Below are 22,988 nucleotides of genomic sequence, written 5' to 3'. Positions count from 1 at the left end.
TTCTTTCCTCTTTTGACCCAAACTGAATTTAAGTCTTGAATGTATTTGGTTGAAAGCCTTCGATATTTAAAACGAATAATAATACAGGTTTTTATTTTCTACTGTAAAGGAGGGTGCAGGGGAGCTTACCAAAGAGGGAACCACGATAAGAAGGCCACTCGGGTTCGGGATAAAGCGTAGAAATGAGTACGTTTATTGTCAAATTGCATGTTTAATTTTTTCGAAATTCTAGGCGTACACTTTTCGTTACGCCCTTGTTTCCAGTTGCATCGCATCTTTTTGGAGGTATTGCATACCAATTTGGTAGGCCATGTTCATTATGTTTGAACGCGAATTACGAAAACTGGGTCGAGTGCATCAAGTTGAGGCCTTTTTGGCAAACTTCCCGCGAAATATAAATAGAAAGGCAGAGAGTTTCATATGGAGTTTGAATCAATTCAAGTTAAGCTTTTTTTGTCTTTTAATACGTTTTGATTGGAAATGTTAGAGTTTTAGGGCGAGACTCTGTACAGTAGTTCAAAGAGGCGAGATTTTTTCTCTAACGAAACGTTTCTCGGAATTATAAAAAATCTCCATTTTAGGCACTACACACAGTTTTTGTGTTCTAAGACACATGTCGCAGTTAACTGTTTTATTGCGCACAGTGAGCACAATGAGTAAGCACAACGAGCGCCAAGCGTTCCCCAGTTAGAAAATTCAAATAATGCGAATTTATTAGTTCTAAGCGGCGGCGGTTGTCCCGCAATTAAGTCTAAGAAAGCTCTCTTGAAAAGAGGCCCTAGAATTAAAAGTACGAGCAAGAAGTTGACATTTCAATTTGCCCGATGAGAATTTTTTAATCGACCCAACTCTGTATGAAAAAAGAAATGCGCTGGAGGGTTTCAATAATGCTCATAACAAGAAAGAAATTTTGGTGAGGGATGAGGGATGAGCAAAATGATTGTTTACTCAGTGAATGAAGCTGTTAATTTTTCCAGTTGGGAAGCAAAGGAAGCTTTTAAACATTTCCTTTTATTTTATTTATTTAAAATACTGTTAACACCTAAAATATGCCTATTAGCTCCCAAATCTTAAGTTGCTCCATCTATTGATTTGCATTAAGAAATAAAAGATTCATTGACTGCGACACCAAAGAAAACGATTGCTTAAAGAATCAACTCATTTATCTCGAAGATTTTGCTGATGGCTTAATTATTTCTCATTCTTTATCGGCGGCAGATCTCTCTTCAGCTTAATCTGTGAATAAAAAATGTAACTCGGATGCCAAACTGGAGCATGAAAAATTTCCACCTGGGTTTCACTTCATGATCACAGAGGGTCTAACTTAAGCTATTCAGAATTTAAGACGCTCTACTTTTTCGCTGTTTATTTTCTTTTCCCCCGTTCTCGTAGCTGTCGCTGTCGCTTTTTGCCTAAAGTAACTTTTTTTAAGTACAACGGCGAGGTAAATGAAAAAATAGTCAATATGAAAACATAGTCAATATGAAGTTTAGAATTACGCATTGTATTCATATTTCTTAACTTATTTTTCGTCCACTACTTATTAACAATCTTAGTTTCCAAAGCCTCTTTTAGGGAAAAAATACAAAATGACACACTTAAGTCAAGGAGAGGCCAATACAGATACAATTTACTTAATTTTTTTGAACTTATAGCTTATGGAAAACAAACTCTACCGTTTAACTTTGGTTCATAGTCAGGATTACAATTACTTGGAAAAATTCAAGGGAAAAGAAGAGCTGTCCACATAAAGATCATTTTGCAACGAGACCAGTCATGGTCAGTAAATCGCTTATGCGTTTAAGATCTCGTCAGAAGGCTTTGCAGACGGTAAATAGGCAGGTTAGAATAACGCTTCGTTGTGTATAACTGTCGTATTTAAATTAGATACGAACAGTAAGTGAGGCGTATACTTTCAACTTTCAAAACATTATCTCATGAAAGATTAGACGTTCCATAATCACTCTTGTAGGTGTCATATCATGAAATTAAATTTAAGCATCAGACGTCTTTCATCTGCAGTTGAAACCCTGGAATAATTCTTCGTTAGACAATAACTAGATGGATACGATTCTGCAACATGGAACCATGTGGGTGGGAGAGGCGTGTTGCTGGCACGATTTACGGACAGAAATGCGTAGTTTACACACATGCATTGCTATTCACACGAAAATGTAGTATAGTCATTTCTTTTGTAAATGTTGAAGGAACACGTCCTCCCGAGTAAACGGCAAAGTTTTCGCGATACTTTCAGAAGGGATGACTTCATTGCTCTGGTCGCTTCCGAGGAGACGGAAGATGGCGAGTCTTGGTTTTGAATCAGTTGGAAAGAAAACCAGGTGCCTGATCTCTCTGAAGATACTGGTCATACATCGTGGAAATTTAGCCAGAATCTTATGCTTATCTCGTTTATCTCTCCTAAGCTTTGACTGATGGATATTTCAAACAGTGGCATTAGAAACAAGAAGATCCCATTCTGAAAGATGGCTTACATCATTCTTTAAAACAAAATTGCACTTTGTATAATGACTCATAAGGGATCTAGTCTCTGAGGGAGGTAAAAGGAGATCATCGAGTCTTTGAGCCTTCGATGGAGACCTTACGAAAAGTTGGACGGCGACGAATTGGAGAAATTCTTGAGATAGAGTGGCACAACACTGAGCAGAACATCAAACGTACAAGGGAATTTAGATTTTTTCCAGTTCATTGCCATCCACTGAAAATAGCAAAGTGATCAAACGACCGATATCGTCGTCCTCTGAAAAAGGCTGCGGATGACAGGAAATTCCACATTTCCCCAGTTGGAAATAAAAATATTCTTTGCGCAGAAACTGGAAATGTAGTTCTGCCGTCATGCAAAGAAGTATGGATCTTGGTTTTTTCAGAGTTCTCAAGGAAAACAAAGGTAGACGTAGTTTTCAGCACAGCCGTCGTTATTTCGTAAGCTCCCATAATATCGATAATCATTTTCGAATTTTTTGACAGATCTCTTGCATACTCATTAATTACTCATTGTAACGGGGGGGGGGGAGAGGAGGGGGGAGCAAGGAGTATTAGAGAGATCATTAATATTATGCTTACTGGCAAGACTTTTAGATTGGGTGTGGAACGTGCGCCCTGCGACTAGCCATTACTTGCGGAATCCTTGCTCAGTGATTTGAAAGCCAAACTTTCATCCAATCCATTCCAATTACTGCCGTTAAAGAAGATTCGTCGTCTTACTGAAGTTCTCATTGACTCGCTGCGGAATTTTCTATTATTCTGATTGGTCTATTTTTTGAGGGGTTTGGTTTTGGTTTTGCAACACTCAATCGCAAAGCGATCTTCAGTGGACAGCTTTTCACAAAAGGAAATTACTTCAAATAATAAGTGGTAAGAGATAAAAGGCGATTAACTACTTCTACCAAACGTGCTTAGCTCAAACCTTAATCGTTTTACATTAGAAAAGTTCTATCCCAGTTTCAAAAGTGTATCGGCCATTGTTAACACAGCCGTGGTTAATCATCTTCTGCATTTTTCAGCTCCAATTTTCTCCACTTTTCATCGGTCAAATCTGTTGGAAAAAGGAACACGATTACTTTCAGAAAAAATAGGCATTGACATTTTATTGTTGAGAAGATTCAGAGTGGCCGCAAGACTCCTTGCCTTTAAGAGCGTGTGGCGTAAAAATTTTGCGGATTTTAAAATCGGCAGATCGCCTATGATCTGCACTTTTAAATAAAATGTAATGTAAAAATGCGCATGCAAATCAAGAGTATCAATTTAAGGTGGCTCGTACCAGTTTTCATCTTTTTGATGGTTTGTAACTTTGAAAGAATACAACAAAAAGACTGACAAATGACAGTTGAACACTTTTACGGGGTTGAATTACATAATCATTGGTTATCCAAAAATAGATGTCATTTCGTCACTAGCAGTTTCCATGGCAACGCTTCCATAGGCTCATTCAGACGCATTTTTTAGCTTGTGGCTTAAATAATTCGAAAACTAATCCGGTTACCCCCTGATTTTTTTCAGTGATTGCTTTTGGCACTTGAAAAGGAAAATGCACAAAGATTTTTAAAAAATTCTACGGAGCGGAATTTCAGAAAATCTACAAAAAGGGCAATTTTCACACATTGCAAATTCCTTCCGTAGAATTTTCTAGTTTTTTTCCTGATGATTCCTTTCGACGTTATTATCATATTGGAACAATAAAAAGAAGGGGTCACCGGACTTGTTTTCATGCAATAGCTTTCGTGAGTTTAGCAATTTCCACGCGCGTTCTCGCGCATTTAAAAATCTGGATTCTATAAGATCGACATTTGCTCATGATCTGTTTTAGCTACCGCTGACAATTGCGTGTGCTCGTGCGAACACCTACGATCTGATGTTCACAGACGTTTACTGCTAAGAAAATCATTAAACAGCCGTCAAAGATAGCCTCCCGAGCTCATCTTAAAGATCCTACACATGACTTCTGGCTACATCATATTATTTTCCTTGAAGTTTCAAAGTGTTCTTCCACTTCAGGTAGATTATCCTTCACTTGAGTTCTTCTTTTTTCGCCGTCGCAAGATTTCATACCGGTTGAATATTTCTTTTAAATGTGAAGTGAAGCAACCTTTACTTCTCCGAAAATCGTCCTCGTCATCTTAATTTCTATCTCCTGCATTCACTGTAGCCGCTCAACACATCAAATACAAGCTCTTAGGTAAACGTCTCACAAAAGTAGAAAAAATTCCACCCGCCGCCATCTTTGTTTTGAATTTTCATCTTTTGATCTCGCGCTTCTTTCGCACGTTTCTCTCGCGCGCGTCACGCAAGAGTGACCTGTTCCCCGCGCGAGGAAACTGGTACGAGCCACCTTAAATTCATCTTATTTCCAGTCACTTGAAAGATCGATAAGTCATAATCTATATCGTGAAAAAAATTTTAAAACTCAATTAGAGCACGCCGAATGCGGTATTCACCAAAACTTACCCCTCGGTCACACTCGCGCTTGAAATCACTATGAAGCATGCTTGCTGTCGACGTCAGACAAGCAAACCCAAGCACATGCTAGAGATTGGAGCAAGGGGGATCTGGTCACATTGAAAGACCAACAGCCTGCTTATTTTTGTCGCGGTTCGATATGGACCAATTCTCAATGAACTTGTTTTTGTTTACCTTTCTTCGCACTTTCCGCAAACGCGAGAGAAGAGGAAAGGCTTTAAGACGAAGAAGACGCCAAGACTTGTTCTTCCAAAACACCAGGTTGGCACATGGTATTTTTTCAAACAATTTTTTGCTAATGATGACCATTTTCAACGTTCTTCTTGAACGCTATCAAGAGCGACCTTGGGCTCTCCCTCGACCACAATTTGGCATATTCTTGGCCCAATTCTTGACATATTTAACGACGCACAACACAGAACTTGCTTATGCGCCAAAAAATCTGCGAAAGATCGAGATGTCAAACAATGCTTCACCTGATTGGTCAATTGTTTATCTAACTCAGCTCAAGAGCACTCCGTAGTGCTCTTGGTTAAGCTGCGGTTCTTTTGAAGTTTAAGCAGCTCCGCCTTCTTTCTTAAGCAAGTAAGCATTGCCAAGTTTGGTCGGTCATATTTATAACAAGCTAGGAATTTGCTAGAGAAACAAAAATTGACCAAGCAAACTTGATCCTAGCGCAAGTGTGACCGAGGGGTTATAATACTCAGCTCTTGTTTATGTTATTTCAACTTCTGATTTATAGATAAAGCAAGTTATTTTTACACTATTGTTTTTCCTTTCAAACAGGTTTAGTTTTGGTAAGTAACAAAGCCCTTCATAAAAGCAATAACGAAATATCGGATCTCGCAGTCATCATAATGGCATTATAAACTTTACCTGTGAACAATGTAAAAAGTATGATCACCGCGAGCTGTGTGAATTCTATGAAAAAAGCAGATGTTCTGTTATTGGCGTACGTGTAATGAATTGTCATTTACCTAAAAGATGTTTGAAGACAACAGCGTATCCCTGAATATCGTGTTTTGTAAGAGATGACATGTCCAGCAGAGATGAACCCTCTGAGGCGGAAAGAAAGGCAAATCTGAGAAGTTCACAGTCATCCTGTGTTACTGAGTCGTGAATTAGGAACTTTTCCTGGTCTGATGCCATTGCTGCTTCAAACTATTGAAAAAATATTAGGATGTAAGAGCACGACAGAAAAACTCTACTAAACTTTACTATTGACCTGTTAAAAAGGTTGACCTTGTCGGAGAGTCTAATTTCTCTCACAATGGAAGTTCAGAGTAGCCGTGCATTCACAATATATATTAACTAACTTGAGCTTTGGTTTGTTAGATATGATAGCCGAAACTGAAAAAAACGAACAAATTTGGGACCAAAGGGAAACAGGCGCGGAAACAAACTGAACGGACTACATGAGAGAAAGACAGATAGACTGATCCATCGATAGACTCAAAGATCGACCGACCTACTGACCGGAAGTCAGACAGACAGACTGTGAGACAGAGCGCATCAGGAAAGAGGGATGGAAGATTCAGTTTTACTTGCAAGCACAAAGGTGAGTTATGTCTTGGATTAACTTACCCAACGAAGATACTTTCCGACATTTTCCTTGCGTTTGTTTAGGCTCTTTACGGGTAGAAGAACATTTTTAAGCATCGAGTCCAGTTTCTTAACATCTTCTGGAGTGAGAGGGGCTAACAAAAAAAAAAGAGGCAATCTTAGCTGGCGGTTAAATCCAACCAAAGCCTATCAACAATATTTCCCTTTTAAATGTTAAAAAATGCCCATATTTAAATTTGAAAGGGCTTATAATTAGCTCAATGCAGAGATTCGGAAATTTTAGGAAACTTCGTTTCCATTGCTCTTTGTTGTTTTTGTTGTGATCATTAGATACACTGCGCATGCCCAAGAATGCTGAGTGTTCCTGCTGCCTGTGATTACTGCGTTTTTCAATTTATCTAGGTAGTAGATCGGGGGCAGAAAACATTTCATTCGTTTCCCATTGTACATCGAAAATGATTTTTGCGTTTTCAGAGTGTAAACGCTGTTTTCAAATTATGTAGCATAGTGCGGATGAGTTTCAAAAGTATCCGTTGGTCTCACCTGGTGCATCGGTCTCGTCTGAGAAAATTTCCACCAAAGTATTTTCATAATCTTCGTCATCTCCCTTGACGGGATTCTCGGCTGTTGTGTCCCTGGTAACGACCTTACCAACATATTCACCTTTTTTGATTTCCAGTCGATTTTCCTCCTTAATGTAATCAACATTGCAACACTTGAAGAGGAGTGGTGCACTTGCAGTCCTTGATGCCAGCTCTGCAGGATGGGTTGTCTTGTTGAAGCGAACTTTGGCCATCGTTGACTTAAAATATTGGGAAAACGGACTCATCACAGACGGCCCATCTACCGTGACTTCAGCCGCGGTCTGGAGCAAAGTATATAAAAGTGAGTTTTACAATAAAGTGGCGAACCTATGTTACTTACTTACTAACAGATTAACAAATGGTAAACACCACAGCGTACTCTATTGAGTTAGGGATGCACGCGCGAAGTTGCTAAGCGCGAAAGAAGCATAAGAGTCGCGCGAGCCAGTAGCTGAGAGCGAATCTGGCTTCTTGAGTGCTTAGTAAACCTCCAAAGTGATATCACTGATACGTTGTAATGAAAGAGTTTCCTTTTATTTAACACTGAAAGCTTACGTGACCAGAAAAACAAGCGCGCGGAAGCTAGTCTTTGCATTTGCTTACTTCAGCAGCGTACACTCGTGGGAAAATGGTGGATACTGAATTGACCAATCAGAGCACGCGCTTTACCTTGGTTATGTTCTAAAATTAGATAGATGTGAGGCAGAGAAAATCAACAAAGCATTTGCAAAAATGGGAGAAGCCCTGTGTGACTTCAGTTTTTTGTTCGTAATTCAAATTGGTCTTCAATGTTGTAACAGTGTCATAACTGGACCCTCGTTTCTCTATTGCCGAGTGGAGTTAATAAACTAAAAATTAATCTTTGTAACACTATAATTTTGAAGTAGAGTAATTCGTAGGTTAGCATTATGTACTAATTTCTAAAGTCAAAGAATACAACAATTACTGAATCACAGAAACGCAAAAAAGTTCTTCTAGGTAGGTCATATCTCGGATTTCAAATATTGTTACATTCGCTTGATTGTCTAATCAGTTCTGAATCGTCAATAAAGTCAATTTATCCATTCAATGAACGTTTCGTTACTAATCCAAAGGTACAATTGAAGTAAAGAAGAATTTTGAAAAAGCTTTGTTCGCTAATGTTAAATGTGTCTTTTAGACCAGCATCTAAAAGTTTTCTAGATCTTGGTAAGGAACCCACTCAAATAAGCTCGAACTTAGTAGAAAGCAATGTATATCGAGTGGAAAGGAAGGTGAGGGTAAACTAAATTACAAATGAACTCCGTTATTAATTTTCGTTTTCTTTTTTTTTTTTTTTTTTGAGCTAAAGAAAAGTAGCATGCATATTTAGCAATATAGACATTACCTCTTTTTTTCTCTCCCCAATTAATTCAAACTTCTCACTGTAAACCACAGAAGTGATGAGAAGCAGTTTATCCCCTTCAGCGAAATTCCTCATCATTTTATGATCCATTTCAATCCCTGCTAAAAGGCCACGGAGATCTGGATCATCAATGTATTTCTGGCTTAGTTTTCCCAGTTTTAGAACGCCTTGATCATCACTTAATCGGATGGTTCCCTCCAAAATTCCTCCAACACCCACACCAAGGTTTCGTTCACTAAAAATGAAAAAAAAAACACATTTTATGTAACTCAAAATGATATGTTATATTAATTTTTTTTCACAAAACTTTAGCTATATGGCTAGCTATGTCGACGGGCAATACAGAAACAGCATGTTTGAGTGGAGGCTCCATAAGCCCATTCCACTCGCTAAGGATTGCCCGTCTTAATTTCACGAGGAAACAGTCTAGTGGGCGGCTTAAATACCTAGTTACCACTGGGTACCAGTTTTTTAAAAAGACGAAAATCCTATAAAGTTTAATTAAGCAACGGATGAGTCACCAAAACGTTTCAAGAAAGTCACGAAAATGATAATCGCAAGTTTCGGGAATTGTAAAATGGTTTTGGGAAAGGCACCAAATCAATGAAAATGACAACGACAACGACAATAACAATAACAACGACATTGATGACGACAGTGACAATGATGGTGACAAATACAATGGCATTGACCTAATCATGGGTAATGACAACGACAACGACAATAACAGTGCCGATGACAATGATGACGACAGTGACAATGATGGTGACAAATACATTGACATTGACCAAATCATTGGTAATGACAACGACAACGACAATAACGATGAGAACGACAATGAGGATGATAATGACAATGATGATGACAAATATAAGGACATCGACCAAATCAATGGCAATGACAACGACAACGAAAATAACAATAACAACGAAAATGAGGATGATAATGACAACAATGCTGAAAAATACAATGACATTGACCAAATCAATGGCAATGACAACGACAACGAAATTAATGAGAACGACAATAAGGATGATGATGTCGATGACGATGACAAAGACCTTGACAATGATAATGACGACGAAAATAGTAGCGGCAATGAGGATGGTAATGACAAACATAATGGCATTGACCAAAACAATGGCCATGACAATGACGACGCATTGACAAGGATAATGACGACGATAACAACAATGAAAACGACAGTGATAATGACAGTGACGACAACACTGACAATGAAAATGATGATGACAATTTGCTACAATTTTACCCGCAGTAACTCGAGCCTACAGCTTACTTCGTTTCCCTTCAGTTCATTCTCAATATATATTTTTGCCCTCGACAACTCAAGCCACGTTGAACCACGTCTGACAGTACGCGACAAATCAAAACAAAAAGTGCACTACTGTTCAAAAAATTTCAATTATTTTAAATTTTTTGTAGTCTTTGTCTTTTATTTCAACGTGCCAATCCAGTTCAGGTTTCGTTGGTTTCGGGTAGTACATGAAAAATTTAATTCTCCTTACTTTCTGATATCGAAAATAATTTGGTGTTCCATTTTCACTCGACCTGTCTATGATCAAATTTGATTAAAATATATACTGTATGAATAGAAAAAACAGTAAACACCTTTTTTTCCTTTGTTCCTGTCTTCCGATAACTCTAGCTCTAGATAACCCCAACCTTTTTCAGTTTCTGTTGAATGTTCGAGTTATAGGGAGCCGACTGTATTATCGTTATCATTATTGAAAGAGTGACTGAAAGGCGTTTAAAGAATGCACCTTCAGGAACCCCTTTAGAATGTTGAATGGCAGAACACTAGCTGAGGCTTTCCATTACTTACTTCAACTCTTCTTCCAGTGAAAAAATATTTGAAGGCAGTAACTATGCAAGTTTCGGGAATTGTATAATGGTTTTGGGAATAAAGTAGTTTTGCCATAAAATATTTTGTTCAGCAAATGGTACAACTGCACCTTTAGCGACAAAAACTGTGAGAGTAACTAAGACACGACAGTTACATTGAAAACAAAAACAACAATGATAGTGACAGCGACATCGAGGATGGCAACGAAAATAATAATGACAAATACAATGATATTAAACAAAACAATGGCACTGACACCGACAACGACTATAGCAATGACAAAGACAATGATGATGACAATGACAATGATGACGACAAATACAATCACATTGACCAAACAAATGGTAATGAGAACGACAATGACAACGATAACGACGATAAGAATGAGAACGACACTGAGGATGATAATGACAATGATGACGACAAATACAATGACATTGACCAAATCAATGGTAATGAGAACGACAATGACAACGATAACGACGATAATAATGAGAACGACACTGAGGATGATAATGACAATGATGACGACAAATACAATGACATTGACCAAATCAATGATAATGACAACGACAACGACAAAAACAATGAGAACGACAATGAGGATAATAATGACAGTGATGATGACAAATACAATGACATTGACCAAATCAATGATAATGACAACGACAACGATAACGACGATAATAATGAGAACGACACTGAGGATTATAATGACAATGATGACGACAAATACAATGACATTGACCAAATCAATGATAATGACAACGACAACGACAAAAACAATGAGAACGACAATGAGGATAATAATGACAGTGATGATGACAAATACAATGACATTGACCAAATCAATGATAATGACAACGACAACGACAACGATAACGACGATAATAATGAGAACGACACTGAGGATGATAACGACAATGATGACGACAAATACAATGACATTGACCAAATCAATGGCACTGACAACGACAACGACAACGATAACGACGATAAGAATGAGAACGACAACGAGGATGATAATGACAATGATGACGACAAATACAATGACACTGACCAAATCAATGGTAATGAGAACGACAATGACAACGATAACGACGATAATAATGAGAACGACACTGAGGATGATAATGACAATGATGACGACAAATACAATGACATTGACCAAATCAATGATAATGACAACGACAACGACAAAAACAATGAGAACGACAATGAGGATAATAATGACAGTGATGATGACAAATAAAATGACAATGACCAAATCAATGGCAATGACAACGAAAACGACAGTAACAGTGACAACGACATGATAATGACGATAATGATAATAACGGTGATGACAAATACAATGACAATAAACAAAATAATGGCAATGACAACGACAACGACAACAACAATAACAGCGACGATGACAATGATGATGACAAATGCATTGACATTGACCTAATAAATGACAACGAAAACGACAACGACAATAACAGTGACAACTACATTGATGACGACAATGACAATGATGATGACAAATACAACGACATTAACCAAATCAGTGGCAATGACAACGACAACGACAGTAACAGTGACAACGACACGATAATGACGATAATGATAATAACGGTGATGACAAATACAATGACAATGAACAAAATAATGGCAATGATAACGACAAAGACAATAACAGCGACGATGACAATGATGATGACAAATACATTGACATTGACCTAATAAATGACAACGAAAACGACAACGACAATAACAGTGACAACGACATTGATGACGACAATGACAATGATGATGACAAATACAACGACATTAATCAAATCAGTGGCAATGACAACGACAACGACAGTAACAGTGACAACGACATGATAATGACGATAATGACGATAATGATAATAACGGTGATGACAAATACAATGACAATGAACAAAATAATGGCAATGACAACGACAACGACAATAACAGCGACAATGACAATGATGAAGACAAATACATTGACATTGACCTAATAAATGACAACGAAAACGACAACGACAATAACAGTGACAACGACATTGATGACGACAATGACAATGATGATGACAAATACAACGACATTAACCAAATCAGTGGCAATGACAACGACAACGACAGTAACAGTGACAACGACATGATAATGACGATAATGATAATAACGGTGATGACAAATACAACGACAATGAACAAAATAATGGCAATGACAACGACAAAGACAATAACAGCGACGATGACAATAATGATGACAAATACATTGACATTGACCTAATAAATGGCAACGAAAACGACAACGACAATAACAGTGACAACGACATTGATGACGACAATGACAATGATGATGACAAATACAACGACATTAATCAAATCAGTGGCAATGACAACGACAACGACAGTAACAGTGACAACGACATGATAATGACGATAATGATAATAACGGTGATGACAAATACAATGACAATGAACAAAATACTGGCAATGACAACGACAACGACAATAACAGCGACGATGATAATGATGATGACAAATACATTGACATTGACCTAATAAATGGCAACGACAACGACAATAACTGTGACAACGATATTGATTAGGACAATGACAATCATGATGACAAATACAATGACAGTGACCAAATCATTGGTAATGACAACGACATCGAAAATAACAATAACAAGGACAATGAGGATGATAATGACAATGATGGTGACAAATACAATGACATTGACCAAATCAATGGAAATGACAACGACAACGACAATAACAATGACAACGACATTGATGACGACAGTGACTATGATGGTGACAAATACATTGACATTGACCTAATCATTGGTAATGACAACGACAATAACATTGAGAACGACAATGAGGATGATAATGACAGTAATGATGACAAATATATTGACATCGACCAAATCAATGGCAATGACAACGACAACGAAATTAATGAGAACGACAATAAGGATGATGATGTCGATGACGATGACAAAGACCTTGACAATGATAATGACGACGAAAGTAGTAGCGACAAGGTGGATGTTAATGACAAACATAATGGCATTGACCAAAACAATGGCCATGACAATGACGACGCATTGACAAGGATAATGACGACGATAATAACAATGAAAACGACAGTGATAATGACAGTGACGACAACACTGACAATGAAAATGATGATGACAATTTGCTACAATTTTACCCGCAGTAAATCGAACCTACTGTTTACTTCGTATCCCTTCAGTTCATTCTCAATATATATTTTTACCCTCGACAACTCAAGCCACGTCGAACCACGTCTGACAGTACGCGACAAATCAAAACAAAAAGTGCACTGCTGTTCAAAAGAATTTCAATTGTTTTAAATTTTTTTGTAGTCTTTGTCTTTTATTTCAACGTGCCAATCCAGTTCAGGTTTCGTCGGTTTCGGGTAGTACATTAAAAATTTAATTCTCATTACTTTCTGATATCGAAAATTATTTGGTGTTCCATTTTCACTCGACCTCTCTATGATCAAATTTGATTCAAATATATACTGTATGAATAGAAGAAACAGTAACACCTTTTTTCTTTTGTTCCTGTCTTCCAATAACTCTAACTCTAGATAACCCCAGCCTTTTTCAGTTTCTCTTAAATGTTCGAGTTATAGGGAGCCGACTGTATTATCGTTATCATTCTTGAAAGAATGACTGAAAGGCGTTTAAAGAATGCACCTTCAGGAACCCCTTAAGAATGTTTAAATGACAGAACACTAGCTGAGACTTTCCATTACTTACTTCAACTCTTCTTCCGGTGATATAATATTTGAAGGCAGTAACTATGCCAAGCTAAATTGCAAATTTGGCTGTTTACTTTCACGATAACCTCGCCAATACATTAGTTTGTTTTATCATTAAACAAAAGTTGTTAAAGATGCAACACACTGATATACCAGGCAGCAAAAATTTGGTCAAAGCCTCATCATACCTGACTTCCAATGCAATGGTTTCGTGCTGATTTGAAATAAACATTTCCTCTTTGATCTTAGATGCCAAGCATTTGCGAAACTCCTCAGACTCTTCGTTTTTAACGTATTTCGCCAGTTCTGCAAGGACTATGACTTCCAATTTTGCGAAAGGTCGCTTCCATAGTGGCCGATTCTTTTTAACCACCAGTGTCAGGGGCTGTACTTGTTTGATTTCACCGTGAAGGGCGGGGAAGTATCTCTGGCTGAAATTTTCTGCGGCAAACTTTCTTAGTGACCCTTCCATGATCTGAAAACAAATCGGAAGTAAATCCATAGTCAGCTCACTCTGTATTAACCATTATCTCGATCAGACCCACAGTGGATACTTTCATATCAAAATCATCGGGATCTGTGGAACTCGTTCAGTAAAATCTTTAAGGGAGACTAGTTGGCCATTTTCGATGTATCAATATTCTAACATGGCTTCTAGCTTATGGGAATAAAACAACAGAAATTTATTATTCATCCCTCGACCTGGATGGGATTTCTTTTGTTGTATTCCCCCAAGCCTCGGAGCCAAGTGTGAATTTGAATATATCGAAAATGGCCTATTGGGCGTTATCCCGAGCTCCACCTGACAACCAAAGGACGTTATTTCGAAACAACAACCGTCAGAGATAGTTCAATGAACCAAAGTGACTCTAATTTCTTAATTTTTACTTTCGCACAGCCTTAAACATACCTAATTTACAATAAAATATTGCCACTGATATTGCCAAATAAAACGCTGAAAGGAACCGTAGTACGTGATATGCACCTGAGACGAGTCCAGGCCCCGTAAATGTTATTTGTTAGACCGCAGCCCTTCCTCGATGCTCATGATCTCGGGATAAAAGAAATGATGGGATGTATGTCGATAGAGGGCCTAGTTGCCGAGAGGGGGTTGGGGAGGGGAGAGAAAAAGCTTCAGAAGCCAAGTAGTCCGTGCATGAATGCCACTGTTCCGAGGTTTCTGCATGAAGAACCTAAGTAGTAAGAAGTACTTTTACTCTTCCTGAATGAGATGTGAATCCATGCAAGGTTACTTCTTCACCATTCTGTCGGACTTACTTGTAACTTTGTTTGTACCATTCACACTTTGTGAGTATTGAGGGGTAGCTGTTACGAGTATTGAGGGGGGATGTCCTACAGAAGGCAGGAACATAATGACTTGGCAAATGTTTGGATCTACAGCTTATGAATCGGATTCCAGGGCTTGATTGGATCGAGGAGATAATAGGGAAGTAAATCTGCAAATGTCGGTGGTCAATAAAATTCTTTCAACATTATTCATTTAGACTTTGGAACGTTTGACAGTGGCCAGTTAGTTCTAGCAGACCCTCTGACTGATTACCCAACCATGGTTTCAATTCTTCTACAGAAATTAAGCTTTTCCAAACAAAGAAAACTATAGTACCAATAAGTTGCCATTGTTTTTTTTTTTCATATCAGTTTTAGATTAGCCGACAAGGTAATTTGACGTTCGTTTAATTATGTCATCTCTTAAATTGGCTAAGAATCCCTTACGATACTAGGGGATAATTTTGTATATAGTGCTTCACAGATCGTGACATTTTGCGATAATTATGATGCTTTTTTCGATGTTTCTTTAAGTGTCATCATCGCCAGATTTTTCAAAATGCTCATCAAAAATTTTAAAATAAAGGAGAAAAAAAACAAAGGAGAGAAGGTATGTTTCGCTTCACAACGGGGGAAACCGTATGCTCACAGCTATTGATGCAGTGCTTCAGATATCATTATCTCAAAATGGATCCCCACAGTCCCACGAGATAAATATCACACGATACAGCTGCAGTTTGAGTAACAGTACGTAGTTCACAACACGGCGGGCTAACACAGGCTAGACATTCTAAAATAAAAAGCTGTTAAAATTTCACACTCCTCCTGAAGGGCGACCATTTAAATTTAATGCACAACGAGAATATCTAATTGGAAAAGAACGAAATAGAACGTCACCTTTTTCATTTTCTTTGATAAAGGAAACAAAATATTGAAAACAAAACAAAACATAAAAATAAAAACAGAAGATAGGGCCAACAGAGAGCGATTGATCTGGAATCAGATGAAGTTCGAACCCTCACACCGAAAAAAAGGGTTCCCCTTTAATTCAAATTAAGATACTTCTTAAAAAACAAATTCTTAGTCTTTCGTAACGTACAACGACTTCCTCTTACTGATTAGAACGGAATATGGAACAGTAATCACATAAGAACCTAGACTGTGTGATATGAGGTATCTCAACAATTAGTTCTCTGTTGTTCATTTGGTAGACTTTTCGACCCGGAAACCGGCATTGACTAGAGCTCTGATCCTCGTGGAGCACTCGCATTTTACTTCGTCCCTATCTCGTGACACGTGTCTTTTTATAACCCCAAAATTCTTCGTGGTCTGACCCTCTGTAAGCGACCAAAATCAGAGAAACATCAAACGAAAGTGACTTCTCACTGGCTTTTAGAAATGTAGCCAAACCTAAGGTTAATTTCATCAGTCGGAATTGGAATGTCAAACTGGTCTAGTTGATATTGTATAGGAAATTGTTTCGCCACTTTTCCTGTAAACTTTCCAAACAAAAATGGTAAATTAAGAAAATATACAAAAATTATCAGTAGTATGAACATAACTGATTATTGGCGGAATTTTGTGTATGAATAGACGAGTCCGGTAAATCGCTGCTTTTATTATAGTGTGCTGATATATGAGAATGCCGAAAAACTGTCACAAAAGAGAAAATTTTTCTATGCCATGGAATGTTTTGTACTGCCTCGTTACAGTCATAGCTGAAGGTGGAAATGAGGCAGGGAAACGGTTTAACTCTCCTTCAAAAACTTTGTTACATATTACGACAATCAATGATGATTATGTTCAAATTCAACACCTACCTTTTAAAGTAGGAAAGTTCAATCTTTTTTTTTCTGGATCGCTCCAGCTCTGGTTATCGTGGGTAAACTCATTACTCAATGATGATATCAGCTCAGAACATGCAAAAAAAAACAAGACGAGCTATAAACGGGATATATACACATGATCATCTGACGATCTTTATTTCGGTTTCCTTCGAATCACGTCGACTACTGATTTAAGATTCTGATAATATAATGAAGACGATTTTGAAATACCAAAACAAAGTTTTCATCACTCCTTTGATATCATTTTCGTGGCGATTGCGTTATTGCAGATCGACTTTTATTATTCGCATATCAGCATTTTAGCTCGTAACCGCGCTTTCATTTCACCAATGGCCCGGTTTTGTTATGCTTTGTTTTAACTGTTTCAAGCTAAGTATCTGATATTATAACGCCGGCAAAAACAAACGCTAATACAATTGAACCAAGAATAGAACTGAAACAGAAAAAAATCATTATCCAATGATGGTGGGTGTTATTCTCAATGCGCGGGGGTGTGTGAAATATATATTCTTAGACATATGTTTACGACAGTTCGCGGCAAAACCTTCCAAAACTTTTTACAACTTCCGAAAGGATTACAACCGCCGGAAATATTAGAACTACTTCCGAAAGAGTAGCAACGTCAAGATCACCATAGCAATGAAACGAAATATAGATGTCTGACCTTAGAGACAGAATCATGAACCTTTTTTATGAGAATAACTTGATTATGTTGAAAGGAAAATAACTAAGCCAGGAAGTAGTACCTCCAAGCGTAGTGCAGCTATTTCAATCTGATAATTACACTGATCTATCAAAACTGATCACTTCAGGAGGATAAGGGAAAGCTATTCTTTTCCCAAGCTGGAATAAAATTGAATAAAGATATTGTCACATCTTTTAAGGAGTACGTAGTTCCCTTCTTAGAGGGTTAAAGAAATCACAACATAAATGTCAGTTGAAGAATTAAATGACGACCTGTTCTGAGGCATCCTCGGAGACCCAGGGGCAGTGAGTCGATTTCATGTTAAGGGCAGAAGATCCCCTGGGGACATTGTCTTACAAGACCAGTTCCAAACGGTCGCAGTCGTTCTGGCATCTGATTGGTGCCAGAAAATCTTTGTGTTTTTCTGCCCAATCAGAGTGAAGTGTCCTTTGGAGTCCTTTCGTGTGTTTTAACACGCACATAAACAACAAGCTCTGTTGCTCGCTAAGTTTGTTTGGGCCGTGCGACGAAGCTTTGCCCGAGGTGAAAAGTTTCAGTCTCAGCACACAATGTAAGAGAAATCGATCAGATTGTCGGCGAAATCTTACCGGAAATTATACTGAATACTTTCGCAGGTATCACAAGAGAACGTGTTTAAAAGTTTGCGAGGTTCGCGTAAAACATAATGGCTGCAGGCATTGATATGTCGCTTTAAACGTTAGATGAGATGTACGCCTAAATATTTCAAGATTGTTTGTACAATTTGTTGTGACTGAAACTTTTCCAATCCCGTGAAGTTATTTCGTCGCACGGGCGACGAAAGCACGCAGGTATGTCAAGCAACTGGCTTTTACGCTTACGTAGCTTTCTGTGCGCGCCAAATTCTAATCGTTGCTTTGTAGTAAAGTCTTTCGCAATATGGCCAAGTTGCAGAGAACGTTAAGTACCTGGACGACCTCCAGCAAGCGCTTAAAGAAAGCTTAGCTGTGTTTTCGGTTAGCTAATTAAAATCTGAACAAAAACTAATCATCGAGAACATCGTGGAAAGGAGATATGTTTTCGGACAGTTACCGAAGGGGTTTGGAAAAAGTTTAATCTTTCAACTGCTGTGTAGAGTGTTCAAATTCTTGAGCTCGAAAGGCCACGGATTCTCTTCTAGTCCCTTGGTCATTGTCATTTCACCTCTTTTGTCGATTGTTGAAGACCAAGTTAAATACCTTTGATCATTGGGAATCGATGCTGCTTTCATTGGGGAAAAAAAGCCAAAGACCAAGAAATATTGGATGGAAAAGGCGAGCTTCCTTTATTGTAAATGTCAGCTTACTACAGGGTTATCTGTTACCCACATCTAATAAACAAAAGTTTCCACGTTTATCAATTTTTTTTTTTCAAGCGAAGATTACAGTAGATTTTGGCCGGGCGTGCACAAAAAGTTGCGTAAGCGCCGGCTGCTCGACATTCCTGCGTGGCCCGTGCGACGAAATAGCTTCACGGGATTGAAAAAGTTTCACTTACAGCAAATTACACAAAAATCTTGAGAGATTTAGGCTTACATCTCATCTAACGTTTAAAGCGACATATCAATGCTTGCAACCATTATGTTTTATACGAACCTCGCAAACTTTTAAACGCGTTCTCTTGTGATATCTGCGAAAGTATTCATAATAATTTCTGGTAAGATTTCGCGGACAATCTGATCGATGTCTCTTACATTGTGTGCTGAGACTGAAACTTTTCACTTCGGGCAAAGCTTCGTCGCACGGCCCAAACAAACTTAGCGAGCAACAGAGCTTGCTGTATATGTGCGTGTTAAAACACGCGAAAGGACACTTCACTCTGATTGGGCAGAAAAACACAAAGATTTTCTGGCACCAATCAGATGCCAGAACGACTGCGACCGTTTGGAACTGGTCTTGTAAGACAATGTCCCCAGGGGCTCTTCTGCCCTTAACTTGAAATCGACTCACAGCCCCTGGGTCTCCGAGGATGGTTCTGAGGTAGAAATCCAAACAGATAAAATCAGCTTATGCAGCCTTCAAATTGTTCCGTTTCTTAATTTCTAAAGCGCAAGGCATGTGGGAATGTAATTAAAATCCTTTCACAGGATATTAGTCCATCATTCTTCCTTCGGGTTTCCTAAAAGTTCTCCAGCACCTATTCATACTTATTAGTAAAGAAAGTCAAATCACTGAGAGTGACATGGTGTACTGTTCTACAACGTGAGTGGTCCAGCGGTCAGTGTGCTGGACTCTGGGTCGGATGGCTCGGGTTCAAGTTCTGGCTGGGGTACTGAGTTGTGTCCTTAAACAAGTCGCTTCACTCACATTGCTTAGTCTTCTCGGATAAGACGTAAAGCCGTAGGTCCCGTCTCCTGCAGCGTTAGGGGTGGGAGACGTTAATTTACCACGCACGAGATTACTGTGTGATAGATATCCTCTCCTGGGGTGGGATGGGTGGGAAGGTGAGATTATTACATGGACTGAAGCGGCTGCCAAAGGCGCCTGATAAAATGCTGACGTCCGATCTCAACAACATGTAAAGCGCTTTAGATCAGCACATGTAAATAAGCGCTATAAAAATTGGTAAATTATTAAATTTTTAAAACTTCGGCTGGAAGATCCGGACCGAAAAAATTCTTTCTAGCAGAGTTTTTCGCACTCCATCATTCTTACTTCTTCAAAAGCCCTTTCTGAAAAGTCTATCATATTAGCTGCGATGTTCAGTTCTACTACAGAAAAACTCTGATTTTTTTCGTTTGACAACCATACTCAGATTCTTTAAAAGCTTTAAAAACATAAAACAAATGATAGTAACAGTAGGAACAAACGCTCGGGGCCAAATCCATATTTTCAAGGTCTGTGTTACCACTATGCGGTTCAACATGCTGAACGCTATAAAAGGGAATAATTTACTGACCGAACTTTGAAAGTAAGAGTAGCTCGCCTTTTTAGATGTTTTGATTTTAAACAACAATCTTTGATGCCCATATTAACTTTTCCAACTTGTTTTATTCTTGTTTTTGTAAGCTGCTTACCTCCAAAAATAGAGGAAAAACACTACTATTGGTGAGAGCAAGTAGCCAATAAGATATTGATGAGTTCCACAAGATATTATAACATAACTAAAGCGCGCGCTCTGATTGGTTAATTCAGCATCTACTTATTGCCTATGGGTGTATGCTGCTGACGTGTGTGCTAATGTTTCCAAAACAAATATTTCGACAGACATTGTTTCCAAAGTAATGGAACGTCCCTTCTGCCAGCAATGCGAAACTGTCTTCACAGTGATCTGAAGATAAAACAGAGAGTCCATCCTTTGACCTATTTGGGAGCATCCTTCCAGAGCCACCTGCAAAGAGATTCGAAAGTTTAAGCGAAAGCGCACTTGAAGAGCTTGTAAGTGAGTGACACTCAAAAAAGACGAAAGAAGTCACAAACTCGTCTGTGTCAACATTTAGAAGTAAACAAAAAGTTATTAAAGCTTAGTTGAAATTCATTAATTGGCTTTACGAGAAAGAGGAAACGAAATGAATATATATCTCAAGACCTATTAAATATTTAGAAGTTATTCCTGTGTAAACCCAATTAAATGCTAACGCGTAGACAAAGTCGACGAAATTACATTTTCAATTTGCTGTTTCGCGATTTTAAAAAGCGCTTATACTCTGATAACAGATGAAAATAAAAGTTAAGTTCCATTTCAAACCAAATTTTGATAGTCCGTTTCTTTTTGTTATTTTCAGCTTGGTGTGCAGAAAAAAAAATTCAAACCCCGCTTGATGCAATGAAAATAGGTCAGCTTGATCAAAACCTACGTAGATTTTATGCAGAAGCGAGAACTAAAAAGGGCGAAGATTACAGTAGATTGACCTTGCTGGGATTTCGTCATTCGATAGAAAGATACCTCAAAGGCCCGCCATTTAGCAGAGGCCTACAAATTTCAACTGACCCAAGATTTGCAAGATCAAACCTCATGCTAGATGCGCAAATAAAAAATCTGAAACGATGCGGTAAAGAAAATGTCTCGCACAAACCTGCTATCGAGGAAGAAGACCTCCAGAAGCTGAAATCAAGCGAAGTGTTTTCCTTGTCGTCAACGCTTTCTTTCCTGAGAAATCGGTTTCATGTCGTCCTGTTTTTCTGTAGACGGGGACTTGAAGGGCAAAGAAGCTTGACAACGAACAGCTTCAAGTTTGAAACCGACGCGGCTGGAAGAAATTACGCAACCATGAGTCACGATGAATTATCAAAGAATCATCCTGGAGGACTAAAGGAAGTTGAAAGCACAGAAAAAGAAGCCAGAATGTATGAGACCGAAGACCAAGGCGACGGCTACAAGGCCCTCAAATTGTATCTCTAGAAAGTACATCTAAAGTGTACTGCGCTTTTCCAGTATCCGAAGAAAAATAACATGGCTCTAGATGCCGTTTGGTACGAAGCACGACCGCTTGGAATAAACAGCCTCGCAAAAATGATGAAGACGATCAGCGAAGAAGCACGATTATCCAAAATCTACACAAACCATTGTGTAAGAGCCACTGCCATCTCTCTCTGCTCCAACGCAGGGATTTCAAACCGCCACTTCTGGACAACGCATTGAGCAGTCTCTTGTAAGCTACCGAATTCGCGGCCTTCGACCTCACAGCTCCATCACTGCAGCAAGTCTTATGGAGAGCCTTTTCTCCTTCTGCTATCAATCACAACCAGCCATCAGAAACTTGTCAGCAATCCACGTCGTTACAGACCAAACAAGTGGCAATGAAATCACTCTTCGACGAATGCACTATTCAAAACGTGCAAATTGTTTTCAACGGTTCATCCTCTGAAATTCAGTCCATTTTTTAAATGATTTTGGATGGTTGTCAAATTTCTCCAGTTTGTTCATAATTCTGCTGAACTCTTTCCCCGGTTGTTGGATACAGACCTTACACTGAAAGACGAATTTGATGGATATTTCAGGAAACATGATTAAACTTTATCGAGTTGCTGGTGTGCAGTCGTATGA

At 38.4% G+C, this 22,988-nt stretch overlaps 1 protein-coding gene and 1 pseudogene across 3 annotated transcripts in view; one reads left to right on the top strand and one right to left on the bottom strand.

The window, feature by feature from the left end:
• Window positions 1-992: 992 nt before the first annotated feature.
• Window positions 993-22,988, bottom strand: part of LOC148741357 (uncharacterized) — an 85,120-nt gene continuing 63,124 nt past the window's right edge. For 2 of the 3 annotated variants that reach the window (XM_088740016.1, XM_088740020.1), the window contains exons 2-7: window positions 14,354-14,640; window positions 8,488-8,740; window positions 7,081-7,402; window positions 6,559-6,671; window positions 5,952-6,135; window positions 993-3,553 (exon numbers count right to left, since the gene is read on the bottom strand). In XM_088740016.1, the coding sequence (XP_088596142.1) occupies window positions 3,498-3,553; window positions 5,952-6,135; window positions 6,559-6,671; window positions 7,081-7,402; window positions 8,488-8,740; window positions 14,354-14,637 (1,212 nt within the window). In that variant the 5' untranslated portion in view covers window positions 14,638-14,640 and the 3' untranslated portion in view covers window positions 993-3,497. Of the gene's footprint in view, window positions 3,554-5,951; window positions 6,136-6,558; window positions 6,672-7,080; window positions 7,403-8,487; window positions 8,741-14,353; window positions 14,641-17,272; window positions 17,401-22,988 lie in introns of those variants that run through there. The other variant, XM_088740013.1, reaches the window with a different exon arrangement.
• Window positions 21,768-22,885, top strand: LOC148741362 (uncharacterized; annotated as a pseudogene).

This window comes from Stylophora pistillata, chromosome 1 (assembly GCF_964205215.1).
Source record: "Stylophora pistillata chromosome 1, jaStyPist1.2, whole genome shotgun sequence".
NCBI classification, from domain to species: domain Eukaryota; kingdom Metazoa; phylum Cnidaria; class Anthozoa; order Scleractinia; family Pocilloporidae; genus Stylophora; species Stylophora pistillata.
The sequence above is the reverse complement of the archived record's forward strand: the minus strand, read 5'-3'. Positions and strand labels throughout refer to the sequence as shown.